The sequence below is a fragment of the Adiantum capillus-veneris genome, chromosome 22, assembly GCF_014529385.1.
Source record: "Adiantum capillus-veneris isolate H3 chromosome 22, ASM1452938v2, whole genome shotgun sequence".
Taxonomy (NCBI): Eukaryota; Viridiplantae; Streptophyta; class Polypodiopsida; order Polypodiales; family Pteridaceae; genus Adiantum; species Adiantum capillus-veneris.
The window spans coordinates 74200945-74215816 of record NC_140952.1 but is presented as its reverse complement, the minus strand read 5'-3'; the positions used below and the strand labels follow the sequence as shown (position 1 = coordinate 74215816).

The following is a 14872-nucleotide window of genomic DNA, read 5'->3' as shown; positions in this document are numbered from 1 at the left end:
GTCATGAAGTAAAGGTAATTGCCCAAGGACGGAGTTTGCATGGGCCCACAAACATCACTATGCACAAGCTGCAATCTGCATGTGACCCTAACTAGACCATCCTTTGGAAACTTCGAACGCTACATCTTACCCAAAATACAGCCTTCACAAATATGTTTGACAGGTGCTTTAAGTGGCGGCAAAGAAGCAACCATATCAGATTTCTGCAAACGTAGCAAACTGGAAAAATTCAGATGACCAAAACGTGCATGCCAAAGTTTTGCATTTGAAATAGCCCTTGAATCTACAACCGCATTTGCAAAATTTTGTCCACACTTGTCATACAAAGTGAGCTTATACAGCCCACGACACAAAAGGCCAGCTGCAACAATTTCATCACCAAAACTGAGATCATGAACCTGTACATCTGTCATCCACAAATTTGACTACAAGTCCAATTCTAGCAAGTGCAAATACAGACAAAATATTCTTCTTGATCCCAGGTTCATAAAGTGCATCAACAAGTGCGAAAGAACTACCATTTGCAGCAGTAAGCACAATCTTTCCAACTCCCTGAACCGGATAAGAGGCATTGTTGGCACAAGTGATTGAATTCCCATGAGGGACAGACTCGAGAGAGGTGAACAATTCACGATGTGAAGTAATGTGCTTTGTAGCACCACTGTCGAAATACCACACATGTGAATCTGCAGCAATTGACATGCATCATGGACAACAGGATTGTAAGTGCACTCTGCACTAAAAATCCATTCTTCATCAACATCAGGATCACAGTCTCCTTTCACAGAAGACTCAACAATGGTTGCATTTGTAGTGGAACCAGCATTGGCAGTGGAACTACCCTCTTTCTTCTTAGCCTCTTTGGCCTTCAACTTAGGACACTGCTTGATCAAGTAATCATTAGCTTTACAATAATGGCAATACATCTTCTTTTTGCCCTTATCACCAGAATTTCCAGACGAATTGCTGCCAACAAAAGCATTAGGAATAGAATTTTTGCCACTCGCAACAGAACCATAAGAAGTGGCTACATTGCTGTTACCACCCTTTCTTGGAGAAGCAATAAAAGCCTGTTCAACTGCAAGCTGCCTAGTCCTGTTTTTTTTCGGAAAGTGACTCTTGCAACATCAATGTGCATAATGCATCAAACTTTGACAACTTCAGGATTTCCTTGGGTCATAAGTCTCCAAGTACTAGCAAAAGTCTGGTAAGAATCTGGTAAGGCATCAAGAAAATGTCCCACATTGATGAGGAATACAAAATCAAGATAACATGATCTTTTTTCATATCATCGACAAAGAGAGATTGATCAATGTCTCGACACAATGAATGTTATGGATTGTAGTCTTTTCAGCTTGATCCTTTATGTGGATGATATGCTTATAGCTAAGAAGAACAACTTTGAGGTAATGATTTGCAGTCTAAGTTGCATGAGAACTTTGACATGAAGGATTTCAATGCTACAAATCATATACTTGGCATGAGAACTATGCGAGACATGAGTAAGAAGGTTCTTTATTTGTCTTGGAAGGAATATATATGTTTTTCAATGTAGAGGGTGGGAAGCTATTTAGTACTCCATTGCCCCCACTAATACATCATAGGCTAGCACGGAAGCTATATGGCTTACTGGGCATTATTGTAGAGGTTCTAGTTTCTCACTGTAATCGTCAGAGTGTTACCAAGTTGGCAAAAAATCCAGTTTGGGTGCATAGTTTTATAATTGGCAATCAAGGGCAAACAAACTGTCCCTGAGGAAGAAAGATTGAAGTACCATTCACTCATATCCCCTTATTGAGCTATGATTAATGCTTGTGGGCACAACAGACATAGCATTTGTATGACTCTCTACATGACTATGCATACAAAGCACTCACATACCTCTTTGGGTTCCTCCCTCTTCCCTCGAATAATTGCACCCCAAAAAGGTGTAGTTAGAGTGTGGGTTCTTACTTGCCTGCCTTTGCATGTGCGTGTGTGTGAAATGTTACATACGAATCCTATCACGACTTTATGATTGATCACCATCTCTCGCGTGGGGGGTACCTAAATATTGATGCACGACACATGCAAGAGGCAAGGTGCTCTCCGGAGTGTGTTTGTGGCCTTGTGTCCTTGTTGGCAGTGTTGCCTTCAGCACCCAATGCCCATGGACCATGACAAGGCTACTTTCGCATGCTCAAGTGGAGCGAGCACTCCCAAATGTTAAAGTGAGTTCATTAGTGTAAAGTGAAGTAAAATTGGTAAGATATGCAGAGTGAGTTTAAAGGACAAAGCTTTTGAAGTAAGAAAAGCTTGAGGCCAGGTGTGCTCTTTTTGCGAAGCGATGGTGAAATGGCGAGCCTGCAGGAGAGGAGATGATGGGAGGCATCGGAATAAGTCACGTCCTGCGACACATTGTCGATCTGTTACATTGGGTTGCGCGTCGGCGGTCGCCCTTCTTTCCAGCCTCTGATTTGGGTAGTGCCCACCAGAGAGAGAGAGAGAGAGAGAGAGAGAGAGTTGCAATCTCTAACGAGTCTAACCCTTATCTCAATGGCAGGTAACATGCATTGAGGTGAGCAAAGCTGAGTTGAGCGAACTCCGAGAAAGCTTCATGATATTGTAAGGATCGCCCCTTTACATTTTTCTCGTGTGTTCGAAACACTGTGGAACTTGAGAGAGAGAGAGAGAGAGAGAGAGAGAGAGAGAGAGAGAGAGAAAGAGAGATTGATTTGATGGCTGGTACTTTCCCCCAGAGTTTGGACACTGTTGGAGCAAGGGCTTGTTTCTTATCGATGAGGCCAATGGGTCTTTTCTGTAGTGAGGTCTAAAGAGCAAGTTTGCACCACGCTTGCTGAGGATGGTAGAGAAAGTCAAGGTATGGAACCTTAGCTATGCTGTTTGGCTTCCATAATGCAACTCCTGCTTTTTGCCACCATCAGAAGCTGAATGTTATGCAAGTGGTTTTGAGCTGCACTTGAAATTGATCTTTATTTTCTGATTTTGCTAGGTCTAAATGTAGAGTATCGTTACCGTTTTGTTACTCATATTTTCATATGTTGGGGTTTTGATTGTTTGTATTCTTCTGATGCACAGCTGTTGAGCTGGTTGAAACTCTGGCATCCCTCCAAGAAATCCACGACAGGTCTCCTCCGAAGTGACCATTGCCCATGCCCATGTTTGGTTTTGAAGAGTACAATGAAAACTCCAACGCATGCGCAGATGAATGCATTTATGTATTTCTGACAATTTGAATTGTCATTGCTTTGGTTTAATGCTTGTTCACTTTGTGGCGAAGAATTTACTGCAAACACCCTTATATGGCAGACACATTGCACATTATCCAGCATGGAGCTTTGCGATAGGATCATATACTGTTAGCATTGCCAGTTTCATATATTGTTAGCATCTTGTTCCTCCTAAATTTTGACATGATTTTGCAGATGATGTCAGTGAGGGCAGTTCAAACAGCCTGAATTATCAGAAACATGGTAGCCATGGATTACGGCACACTTTGGCGAGGTATGGTAGAAAAGGATGGATGATGCATTGGAAGCTCTTGCATCTTGAGAAAAGATCATGCGCCCACACTAGGGATGTGTGTACGGAGGGCCCTTATCAAAGCCAAAAGCAAGGTACAAACAGAGCTCCTTTGGCCCAGCTAATTGTAGACCCTGTCTGTCAGAGAAAGAATCCTCATGAAAACTCTGCAAAAGGAAGTACTCTGCGGGTAAACATAAAGGAAGGCATTGGGAGGGTAGCAAATGGAGATCTTGATGTTCTCGGCTTTGATTTGCAGCAGCACAAGTTTGGCTTGAAGAACCGAGTGCTGCCATTGACAGCGCAAGAAGATATAGGCTTCTCTACTGCTTACAAGCTCAAAACTACTCTCTTTAGTGTGGATGAGGAACGCCCAATCTCAATAGCATCAAAGGAGATGGAACGGGAAACCTTCCAGAAAAAGGGTTCTCTTTCTTTCAAAAAGCCCAGCTTTTCGAGGATTTCATCGACCCCAGTGTCTCCAAGGTCCCCTTCAGAAACCAAGTGGAAAGCGGTGAGTGAGCATTGTTTGATTTGCAAACTCTTTATCAATGGAGTTTTTAGTTTGATTATGGATGTGGGTGATGTAGGCAAGACCGAAGTAGCTATGTGATTCATGAAGAAATCTACCCAGGGCATGTGACTATTTTTAACTTATTCTCACCACATTGTCATAGCAACACCTGTCTGCCCCCTCCATTCGGTCCGATTGCCAATTGTCATTGCTGTATTGGTCTAGTGTGAGTCTTGAGAGTCCTCGCTCTTTAGCTTATGTGTGGTCTTGCATTTTGGATCACGGAGAAGCTGGTGTTTCACCTTGCATGCTCTTACAAATTAAAGAGAGGGACATCTTCATGCATGCAATTGTGGCATCATCATCTACCCTGTGTTTAGGGTTTCTGACGCTGAGCGTACGTGTGCCTTTGTAGCTATTGTCATGCTCGTCCCAGTCTGGCTCGCCAAGGAGCCCCGTATGTCTGCAAGGGCCAGAATGGAACAGTTTAATGCAAGAGAGCATTCATCGGAAAGGAAGTCTTAGCACGATGGGCTCCCCTTGGAATTCACAAGCTGGAGGAAATAAATATCATCAGACCAACAGGGCATCTTCCTTCAAAGGTTCATACAAGCAGGGCCAGTGGGTTACAACTGATTCTGATTGTAAGTTAAGCATGGCAAATGACTCTTATTTACTGGAATACACTTGTGAATGTATGTGCGTGCGTGCGGGTGCGGGTGCGTGTGTGTGTTCTGGCATTTAGGCCTACTTCCACTAGTGAGTGCTAGTGATCATTGTGGGAATGTTGTGCATGATGGAACACACACCTTCCTTGCTTTAGAGTACCTACGCGTATTTATTGGTGGTTTAAGAGTACCTTAGAAGTACTTACAAAAATACATTGCTGGTATTAGAGCACCAATCCCTTATCATGTTAGTTTTAACTGTACCTAAAATGCGTATATTATCTAAATTGTTATTGTGAAAGTACTTTCTTGTACTCACGCTAGCTGCTACCCTGCATAAAAGATGCTTCCATATACCTCGAAAGTACCTATGGCTATGCATTTGTGGTTCTAGAGTACCTATATATAGTACCAATGAGTATAGGATGGTGTTTTAGAGTACCTATGACCTTATGAGTACTTACGAAAATACATTGCTGGTATTAGAGCACCTATTCCTTTGTCATGATAGATTTAAATGTACCTAGATATGATAAGAGTTGGGCTGTTTGTAGATTCCTCTAGTCATGAACAATTGCACAAACATTTCCTCTATAATAGGGTGCATGCATTTGCCTATTCTTTATGCGCTTGGAAGCTCACTTGGTAGTTTTCTTGTCGATTCTGGTACAGTCGTAGTGTTGGAGCTTTGATGGTGGTTTTCAGCTTTCACAAGTGAGAGGAAGACAGTTAACAAATGGGGGATGCATACATTCCCGTTTACAGCTAAGAAAGAATGTAGCTTAACACTTACTCACAGAACACAGCAGCACCTGAGAGATGTTACTTCCTCATCAACTTCAAAGTAAATCATTAACAACGAGAGAGTTTATTTAGTCGATGAAGGAGAGATCTGGAGAAACAAGATGGGTATCGCAAGTAGGGCAAATGTGGAGTCAAGAGGGGATAGCGCCAGAGTGATGGGACATGAAGTGGAAATGTGGTTCTTCTGTTATTGCAGTGACATTATTGTTGGAGAGGCATAATTGCACAAGCTATGGAGAAATTTACTCTCGCGTAGTAGCTCTGGCTTACATAGCTTTCTTAAGCCACCATTGTCAATATCTAGGCCCCCTTTTCTAGAAGCATTTGCATCATGTACAACCTTGTGAAGTAATCATGTGTGGAAAATTTGCTAATGTTGGGGTGTCCTTTTGAATACCATGTTTCTGGTTACCTTCCATTAGTATTCTTTTACTTTCATCACAACTTCACCAAATTTTCAATGTTGATGTCTAAACCACGCGCAGGAAAAACATCATGTACATATTTTCGTAACCATATGGCCTCATAACTATGCATACAAAGAAGTCCTTAAGGCTCAATAACTAGATGTACCAAGAGGCATGCCCCAACATTTCAGAGAACGCTGTGGAGGTACCGCCTTGTTCCAAGTAGGAGCTCCCATCATTCAAACAGAGAACTACCTTCATGGGTGATAATTGATCTCCTACCCTTTTATTGGGCTAAAGCTATTAGGGTAGAGTGCATGCTAAAGAACAATAGAAAATGGATAATGTTATTGCGCATTCCATGTTTGAGTTTGTTTAACGAGTCCATATATGCCATATTCAGGATATATAACTTTATACATACCAAGTCTAGGTGCTGCCAAGTATCATTATAAACTCCTCTACTTGAGGCAAAGTTGCCAAATGTTCATTACGATGAAGTTCTTTCAAACGACAATGATTCCTTGTCGCAGACTCAATACCTTTCTTGGCAAGCTCATGCACCACATTATTTAGAACATCTACCAATGATTGAACTCCTTTGTCTCCCTTCTTCGTACTATTCTCTGACTCATTTTGTATGCCATAAGTAACTTACACAGGGAAAGAGCTTAGTATGGTGTGTTCACTTGGTAGTGTTCCTCTTGGCCAAAATGTGATAAAGGTATATATTGAAGAAACATATAGCTCTAAGAAAGAACCTATTGTAATTCAAGGAATGCATGGTTGTTGCGACGATTGCATTTGTTTTCAGTGATCTTGATGGGATCTTTGGGTATCCACATTTCTATTCACTCAGGCCACTCTATAAGTGGTCCTTTGTCTCTGTTGAAGAAAAGCATTTGTCATTTTAGGTACAAGTAGTGGTTGATTATTAACAACATTTTTTATGCACCCTCTCCATGTTTGTGGCTAGTTCTCTTCCCTCCCATGTTTTTTATGCACCCTCTCCATGTTTGTGTCTAATTCTCTTCCCTCCCATTCATTAGCAACTTATGGAGTCCACCTTATTTTAGCATTCTTAAAAATTGGAAACTATGGTTCGATCCTTTGAAAATCGATTGTTCTTTGAGTCTACCATTTGCAAGGTATCATGACACTCCCAAGTTGTCTTTTATCAAACCATTTTCAGCCCTTCTCCTCAAGCACCCCACCATCCAAAAGAAAAGAAAACTATACCAATGATAGGTCCACAAGATAGAACAATGATTAAATCCCACCCCAAACAAAAGTGGAAGATAGGGAGCCCATGCAAACCAATAATTCCACTAACATAATTGTACTTTTCCAACAAAACTAGTGCCATGGTCCCTCTAGTGAGATAGTTCTTGTTTTGGGCCAACCAATTCTCATAGGATATATTGGAACACTCGCGCAAGTCTGAGGCTTCCATCTCCATCCATCTCCAATTTGTTCACCAAGATATTTATGTTTCTTAAGGAGATTATCAAAGCTCTCAATGTTTGGTACTATTTGTATTCTTTCAGCTCAATGTCCTACATTCCATCTTCTCCTAGAAACTTCCTTTTTAGTCACATCTTACTTCATTTTTGATTGCACGTCTCTACTAAAATTTCTCTCTCATTGAAGTAGTATAGTCTTGTAGATAGATTTTTTATTTGATCCCTTTCTCTTTATCTTTATTATAGTATATATTTTTTACTTTATAGACAACCATAATGACCTTATATGTTTGTATTCATGCATAAATTTTTAAACTCCATTTCATCTCTTTTAAGGTGGGTCCTTATGACTCCTCACCTTGTATGGTCATTATCAATGTTTAGGAAAATACTTTATCCCAAAATACATAAATCTCATTAATCCATTTCTTAAGCGGATTTTTTTTTGATTAAACTATACTTTTAGCTATATATACACCATTTTCTTGTAGTATCCAGACAATTTTTTTCCTTTTTACTCTCTTCTCAACTGGCTGTCTTGAATTTCCAACCAACGTAAGGCTAAGTTGAGACAAACTTTTCTCAAACACTGGGACTCAATATGCTTCCTACAAGCTTACCTTTAATGAAATTTTCAAGAGGAAAATTTGAAAATATGACCTGTTTTTATGCTAATTTTACACTATTTTCTTCAACTTATAGGCTAGTTTTTTCCTTTTCCTCTTAGCTAGCATTTTTGGATTTCAAAGTGGCATGATTGTAAGTTGAGACACACTTTTCCCGAACACTGTAGGCTTAAGGGCGTAACAATGCTTCATAAACATGGTGTTTCAAGCATTTTTTTACATTTTACAAAGGAGTGAGATCATGCGTAGCTAACTAGGCGATCACTTGTCGCTTCTTTATTCTGGATCTTCTTCATCACCAAGATTGTACAAGAAAATGAACACACTTGAGAAGAAAAAGAATGTGTATTTGTCTAATTGGACAGGACAGTTGGCTCCTTCACACTAGAATTTTTTGCCAAAAATGAGATTGTAATATTTAAGAGGAAAAAGAAAGGGGATTTTGCCTTGTGCAATGTGAGCAATTGGGCACACATATTGCAATATTTTCATCAATGATGAGGGTCTTGCAATCACAAGTAGTTACATGAAAGACTTAATGCACATGTTGCTTTATCATTCATTTGTTGTTCAAAATAATGTTATCTTCTCAAGCCTAATATGAATCAAGTTGGTGCAGCCATAATTTTTTTAATTTTTTACAGAATTTTTTGTTTTCAAGACTTACTAATTAGATTACTCAAACATGTCTTAAATTCCAAGCTATTTATTGGGAGTTTATGAGTATGACACTCTTGTTTATACATTAAAATTAAGGTTAAATAAAGTTATAATTAGGAATTTTGATAATTTCTTGAGAAGTTTATGCTACAAACACGTCTATGTGAGCATTGCAAGTTGGTGCAAAGAGCAAGTTCCAAATTTTAAAAAAAGTGTCTTATATTTCAAAAGATGTTGTGTGTATATGCATAGGCATTGCCCTGCATCTGCTACAAAACCAAAACTCTAGTGTCACTCGAAAGAAGTCGATGTTATCTCTGACTCTTTCAAGAATCCACTACAGAGCAATGCACGTTCCTTTGAGGGCAAGGGATTGCAATGCCCAGAAAGTAGACTGTCGTATGTTGCACTAAAATTCTTATGACAACATAAAATGGTTTTAAAAAGTAGGATATTGCAAATTCCATAATTTGTTCAAACATTTTTGAAGCTTTCTTAGCTTTTCATCACAATTTTTTTTCTTTGGTAGTACTCTCATCAAAGAGAGTTAATTTATATTAACACCAACCAAACCATTCAGAAACCCATCCTCAACATGAGCCATGGCAAAAAATGATTACAAATGTGCAACAAATGTACAATTTTGGGCTTTACAAGGAGCCCTAACCCGATAAAAATCCCAAAAAAATCATCATCAACTACCAACTCATACAACTTTTGGAAACAATATAAGATATGAAATACAGGAAAGCAGGGAAGTGATAGTATCTATTGAAAAAAGGAAGAACTCTGACGAGTGTAATCAAGCAATCCTACTCATCACTGTTAGCTAGATAACATCACGACAGGTTTCTCTGAAGTAGCTTACATCAATCTGGTGTTGGGTAGCTCCGCTATGTAACTTCTAGCCCCTCAATGCATTTCACAGGCTTAAGGGTGATTGCACATTCCTTTATGGTGAATTTAATACATCCACTCACAATTGTGAGTATGGCAGTAAAAAAGGTATGCAATCATCACCAATATTTCCACTTGATACTCTCTCTCTCTCTCTCTCTCTCTCTCTCTCTCTCTCTCTCTCTCACACACACACACACACACACACACACACACACACACATATGTATTTCCACACCCATGGGTGGGCACTTTTGAATGACGATGTATGTACACATTGATAATAGACATAGATACTATATGGGGCAATAATTGTATCCACAAAGTTGCTTTGTTGAGAAGCCATTAATGCAAATGGATTCAAAGTATTACATTTGCATACAGTATGTATAATTCAAATTAAACAATTTTTAGAATGGCCTACCTTTAATAAAGGCAGGAAAATGAACCAAAGAAAAGAAATCTTTATAATATATCTAAGGAGGGAGAGAGAGAGAGAGAGAGAGAGAGAGAGAGAGAGAGAGAGAGAAGAGAAATGAGTGCAAGTCTAATGAACATTGATTTATGATATTTAAGAGTTAGCATTATAGAAAAACACCAATGATTTAAAGAGAAAACCCACCAACGCCTAAAGCCATCACGTCCTTATCTCCAAAGCTTTAAAGCCGAATGCTATGGCCCTTGTCATTGTAGGCCAAAAAAATCCATTTCAAACAACCCTTTCTAAATACAATTTTCTAAATGCATATTACTATGAAGGCTACCATTTATCTAGGGTAAAAGGGGGTCCATTTCTAGTACAAAGAAAAAGTACAAGCAAGGGCGAGATATAAGTAACGAGATGGCTAGCATGACGTGCACTCATCTAATTGGCGGGGTCGAGAGTTCAATACTCGTTGAGTTGTGGCTTTAAACTGGCATGCCCTTGGATTTTTCAATGGCCTCCATTTTTTTAACATGGGGATTTCATCTTTCCTATCGTGCATGTTGACGATGCCATCGCGAGGGCTGTCACTTATGCTGCTGCTAGGGGATACTTAGCGCTACCATTTGAGCCCAAGAGAAGTCAAAATTTTGTAGTACACAGAGAAAGAGTCTCGCGCTACCTTAAAGGTTCTCCTTTATCCTAAGCACCCAATTTTTTATACCCAGTAGGTGTGCCCAATTCTGGAAGCAGGTGATTAATCGGCATCTTGGGAGATCCTTTGGACAGATTTCAAGTGAAAAAGGAGCAGCGGGCACGTGGAAAGAGGAAGGCGGAGAGAGAGAGAGAGAGGGAAATCTCATTTCGCATGCAGCACGTGGAAAGAGGAAGAGAGAGAGAGAGAGAGAGAGAGAGAGAGAGAGAGAGAAATCTCATTTTGCATGGGGCCTCAGTTGCGTGAGCGCAAAGCGAGAGAGCTCGGGTGAGCTCGTTTGACTGCAGCAGCGTCTCGCGATGGCTGGGGATGCAGCGCATAGGGCAGAGCGGGAGAGAGAGCGAGAGAGCTCGCCTTGGGTCGTGTGAAAGTGCAACTCCAGGAGGCTATGGCGATGGGGCCTCAATCACGTGAGGGCAGAGCGTCCCGCGTGAGGGCAGAGTGGAAGAGAGAGGAGAGAGAGGGTCAGCCGGTAGATTCGGTTTAATCGGGGTGTTGACCTTGGAAACCAAGTGCAGTGAGATTATGACCGGAATTTGTCATTTTCAAGAGGGAAAGTTGCAATAGAAAATGGAAATGTGAACAACGGTACCCCTTGTTGCATAGAGGGACTAAAGCTAGTGACAAAAGCCTTTGCGTGAGTGTGGGGAGTCCTCTTTTAGGTGTGAGCTTGAAGGAAGGCTCTAGTCACAAGAAGATTTAGAAATTTTCTCATGTAGGAAAACGGAGTCTTTTTTAGTGGTTTTCATACAATGCAAAACATCATGAGCTTTTGCTCGAGAGGCACCGCATACCTAGCTAGGTACGATTGGGGGCAGGGGACCGTCGGCCCCCCCACCGGGCCGGTGGTCCCTTGCCCCCAATCGTACCTAGTGTTTTTCATACAATGCAAAACATCATGAGCTTCTGCTCGAGAGGCACCGCATACCTAGCTAGGTATGCGATGCCTCCCTCACAGAAGTTCATGATGTTGAGGTAAGTCGCAATGTGGAAATTATTGTGAGAATTTGTCCAAAACTTCTTGTGTGCATCCTGCCACCTAAAGAAAAGAATAGAACACAGAAGGATTTTCTATTGATATATTGATGTTGGAACTCAACCTGCTTCACCTATGTGAACAAGGAAGCAATTATGGTGGCGACAATTATGGTGGAGTTTTTCAAGTCCAAAACTTGGAAATTTTGAGATTAAATGGGACTAAAAAACTTGGATTTATAACCTTTTCTACCAAGAAGATCATTCAAAATTTGTGAAAAGTAAAAATCAATATTTATAAGATGTCAATTGATAATTTATGGGCTACCTTTTTCTTTTTTGCTAAACTCACAAAATAGTGAGTGGATGTATTGAATATTCCACAAAGTAATGTACAAAGCAACCTCAAGCTCGTGCGGAGCCTTGAGGGACCGGTTGTTACATCAAGAAGTTACATGGCGAGACACATCTCTTATTCATCGTAATTGATTTTGGACTGTGCTAGTTGCCCGATTCTACTAGTCCCAAATTTTTTCTTTTCCCAATTGCTTCCCTACTTTCTTGAATAATTTGTGGGCTACTTCTATGACAGGCAAGAAATCTTTACAATTTTCTACCGACGAAAGTTATGGTAACAAATTAATGTACTCTTGGTGGGATACTACTCTTTTTCGTAATAGATGAAAAAGTGTACTCTCATTGGGCTACTACTCCTTTTCATAATAATGTACTCTGATTGGGATACTACTACTCTTTTTTATAATAAATGAAGAAGTGGATCTCAAGGTTTGACTGGCATAACCAAAGCTTATACATTCACAAGAAGATCGTGTAGGAAAACGGAGTCTTTCTCAGTGTTTTTCATACAATGCATAGCATCATGAGCTTTTGCTCGAGAGGCACCGCATACCTAGCTAGGTACGATTGGGGATAGGGGACCGCCGGCCCAGTGGGATTGGGGACAGGGGGCCCCCGGCCCCCCCACTGGGCCGGCGGTCCGCTGCCCCCAATCGTACCTAGCTAGGTATGAGATGCCTCTCTCACAAAAGCTCATGATGTTGAGGTAAGTAGCAATGTGGGAATTATTGTGAGAATTTGTCCAAAGCTTCTTATGATTGTCATGCAAAAGTTTGGGATGATTCAAGAGACTTATTGGCATCTTGGATGACTCCTAAAGAGGGTATCAACTTTTATTTAATGGGATGTAACTCTCGCTAGACAATAACAATGGTTCCCTTCTACTTTATTGTGTGCATGCACGTAATGAGTATTTTTACCATTTACAGTGGCATACAACTTAGTGCATCCACAATGAGTCCGCTTGTTGCACAAAAAGAAAGAGAGTCTTGTAGGGTTTCCTTTCTCCACACAATTGAGTGTGGGTCCACAAATGTGCTAAGTAGCTGACATTTTTGCCATTTTTACACTATTTTATGCCAAATTCTTATTGAAAATTTTCCTTTTCCCTATTGTCTCAATCAACAAGGTTCAATTTCCAACCGGCCCAAGGCTAAGCTGAGGCACACTTTTCCTGAACAGTTGGGCTTATGAACGACATGAAGAAGGAGTAGCCCTACCTCACAAAATAGAAAATGCTAAACTTTTTCTTGACAGATTAAACGTTGCAATTGATGAAGTTACTCAGAACTAGAAGATATAGGAAGGAGCTCCTTTTTGGTGTCACCTTGTTTAGACATTTGATGTATGTTTTGGTCAATATCATGATCCCTAAATGTATATGTACTCTCCCTACTACATCAACATAGCATTGTATGTAACTTTTTGCCTTTAATAATTAAAATTGGTGTGGTTTCTTGTGGTGTTGTTCTTGACACCAAGACACCAAGGAGCTTGATGGAGAAAAGACTCACATCCAACACAAGAGCAAGCAAATATAGCCTCTATGTAGACCATTTAGAGAGAACATCTTATCTATTTGGCAAAGAGGAGTAAATGTATACAAGAAGATTTAGAAATTTTCTAATGTAAGAAAACTGAGTCTTTCTCAGTGTTTTTCATGCAATGCATAACATCATGAGCTTCTCCGCGAGAGGCACTGCATACCTAGCTAGGTATGCAGCGCTTCCCGAATAGAAGCTCACGATGTTGAGGTCAGTCACAATGTGGAAATATTGTGAGAGTTTGTCCAAAACTTCTTGTGGTAGACCACCAAACAAAAGGGAGAGTCAATTTTAGTGTTTCCTTGCAAGTTAATTTTACTTCTAGGAAAGAGAACTTTTAGAGTATGTTGTTAGGTAGTACAAAAATAGTGCCAGGGACTACAAATTCCCCCATTTCATCACATCAATTTGCTAACTTGGCAATGTTTGACAATTTGTGTTGTGGTGTTGTTGGAAAGAACTAGATTTGATAATGCCCTACCATGGGTTCATTCGTAACCATGCCATCGTTGTGCTCAATCTCAAGAGTTGGAATGCATTTTTGGTAGCCAATACCAACTTTGGTACTTTGTTGCTATGGGAAACTGCACACAATTCTAAGGAGGAGTCTAGTGGTGTGTCAAAAGTGGAGCATGTACCACGTTGTGTTTTATTTCGTGTACTCTGGTCGAGCAATACCTAAATTTCGATCACAACCAGTTCCAAACAAAACTTTGAAGAGCATTTTGGTGTCAATTTCAATACTTTGTTGAAGTCATGCTTACAGATACCATATGTCCATCCAAAACTGTTAATAATGTAAATACCTTTATTAACTTGTGTGAAAGTGACATTGTACAATACCTAGTAGGTATTATACAGTAGGCGATGGACATTACCAAGATGGCTTTGTACAATAAAAGAAGCATTCTACAATATCATCTTTTTTATTTGGAGGGATTTAAGGGCATGTCTAACTGACGAGTGGTTTTATATTTTTGAAAAGAGTTTAAGATGGATGGCAAACAAATTTTAACTTTTGGTCTACTTCAAGTGACTTTCTCTCTCTAGAATTGTCCATTATAGAGAGACAAAGTAAAAAGACTAAAAAGGCCGAATTGTGCTAATGTTGCAAACAAGGTGCAATTATTGTTTACAAGTGCTAGAAGGGGAATGCTACCTTCCAAAGTGCCTAGATAGATCAGGCTAGATTCTGACGTGCGTTTACTAAACCAAAAAGCCATCAAAGCAAGTCATGAAAGCCTTTTGGAGTGTGTTGAAGAGTCAGCCAAATGAGGGAGAAGTGGTCAAAGTGGT

At 40.1% G+C, this 14872-nt stretch overlaps 1 protein-coding gene across 2 annotated transcripts; it reads left to right on the top strand.

Annotated features, from left to right (window-relative positions):
• Positions 1-2293: 2293 nt before the first annotated feature.
• LOC147429596 (uncharacterized) lies at positions 2294-5882 on the top strand. Of its 2 annotated transcripts, XM_086495855.1 has the most exons (7): positions 2294-2460; positions 2543-2604; positions 2739-2860; positions 3079-3127; positions 3426-4036; positions 4452-4680; positions 5377-5882. In XM_086495855.1, the coding sequence occupies exons 3-7, from the start codon at positions 2843-2845 to the stop codon at positions 5394-5396; spliced, it is 927 nt and encodes a 308-aa protein (XP_086351981.1). In that variant the 5' UTR covers positions 2294-2460; positions 2543-2604; positions 2739-2842; the 3' UTR covers positions 5397-5882. The 2 variants fall into 2 exon arrangements, with proteins under 2 accessions (XP_086351981.1, XP_086351982.1); XM_086495856.1 differs by lacking the exon at positions 3079-3127 and having other exon boundaries at positions 2295-2460.
• The last annotated feature ends 8990 nt before the right edge of the window (positions 5883-14872 follow it).

What these genes read in the sequence shown, in the direction of transcription:
- LOC147429596 (XM_086495855.1), top strand. An exon ending in CTCCAAGAAATCCACGACAG is followed by an intron (nt 3,128 to 3,425) that starts GTCTCCTCCGAA and finishes ATGATTTTGCAG; the next exon opens with ATGATGTCAGTGAGGGCAGT. An exon ending in CAGAAACCAAGTGGAAAGCG is followed by an intron (nt 4,037 to 4,451) that starts GTGAGTGAGCAT and finishes GTGCCTTTGTAG; the next exon opens with CTATTGTCATGCTCGTCCCA.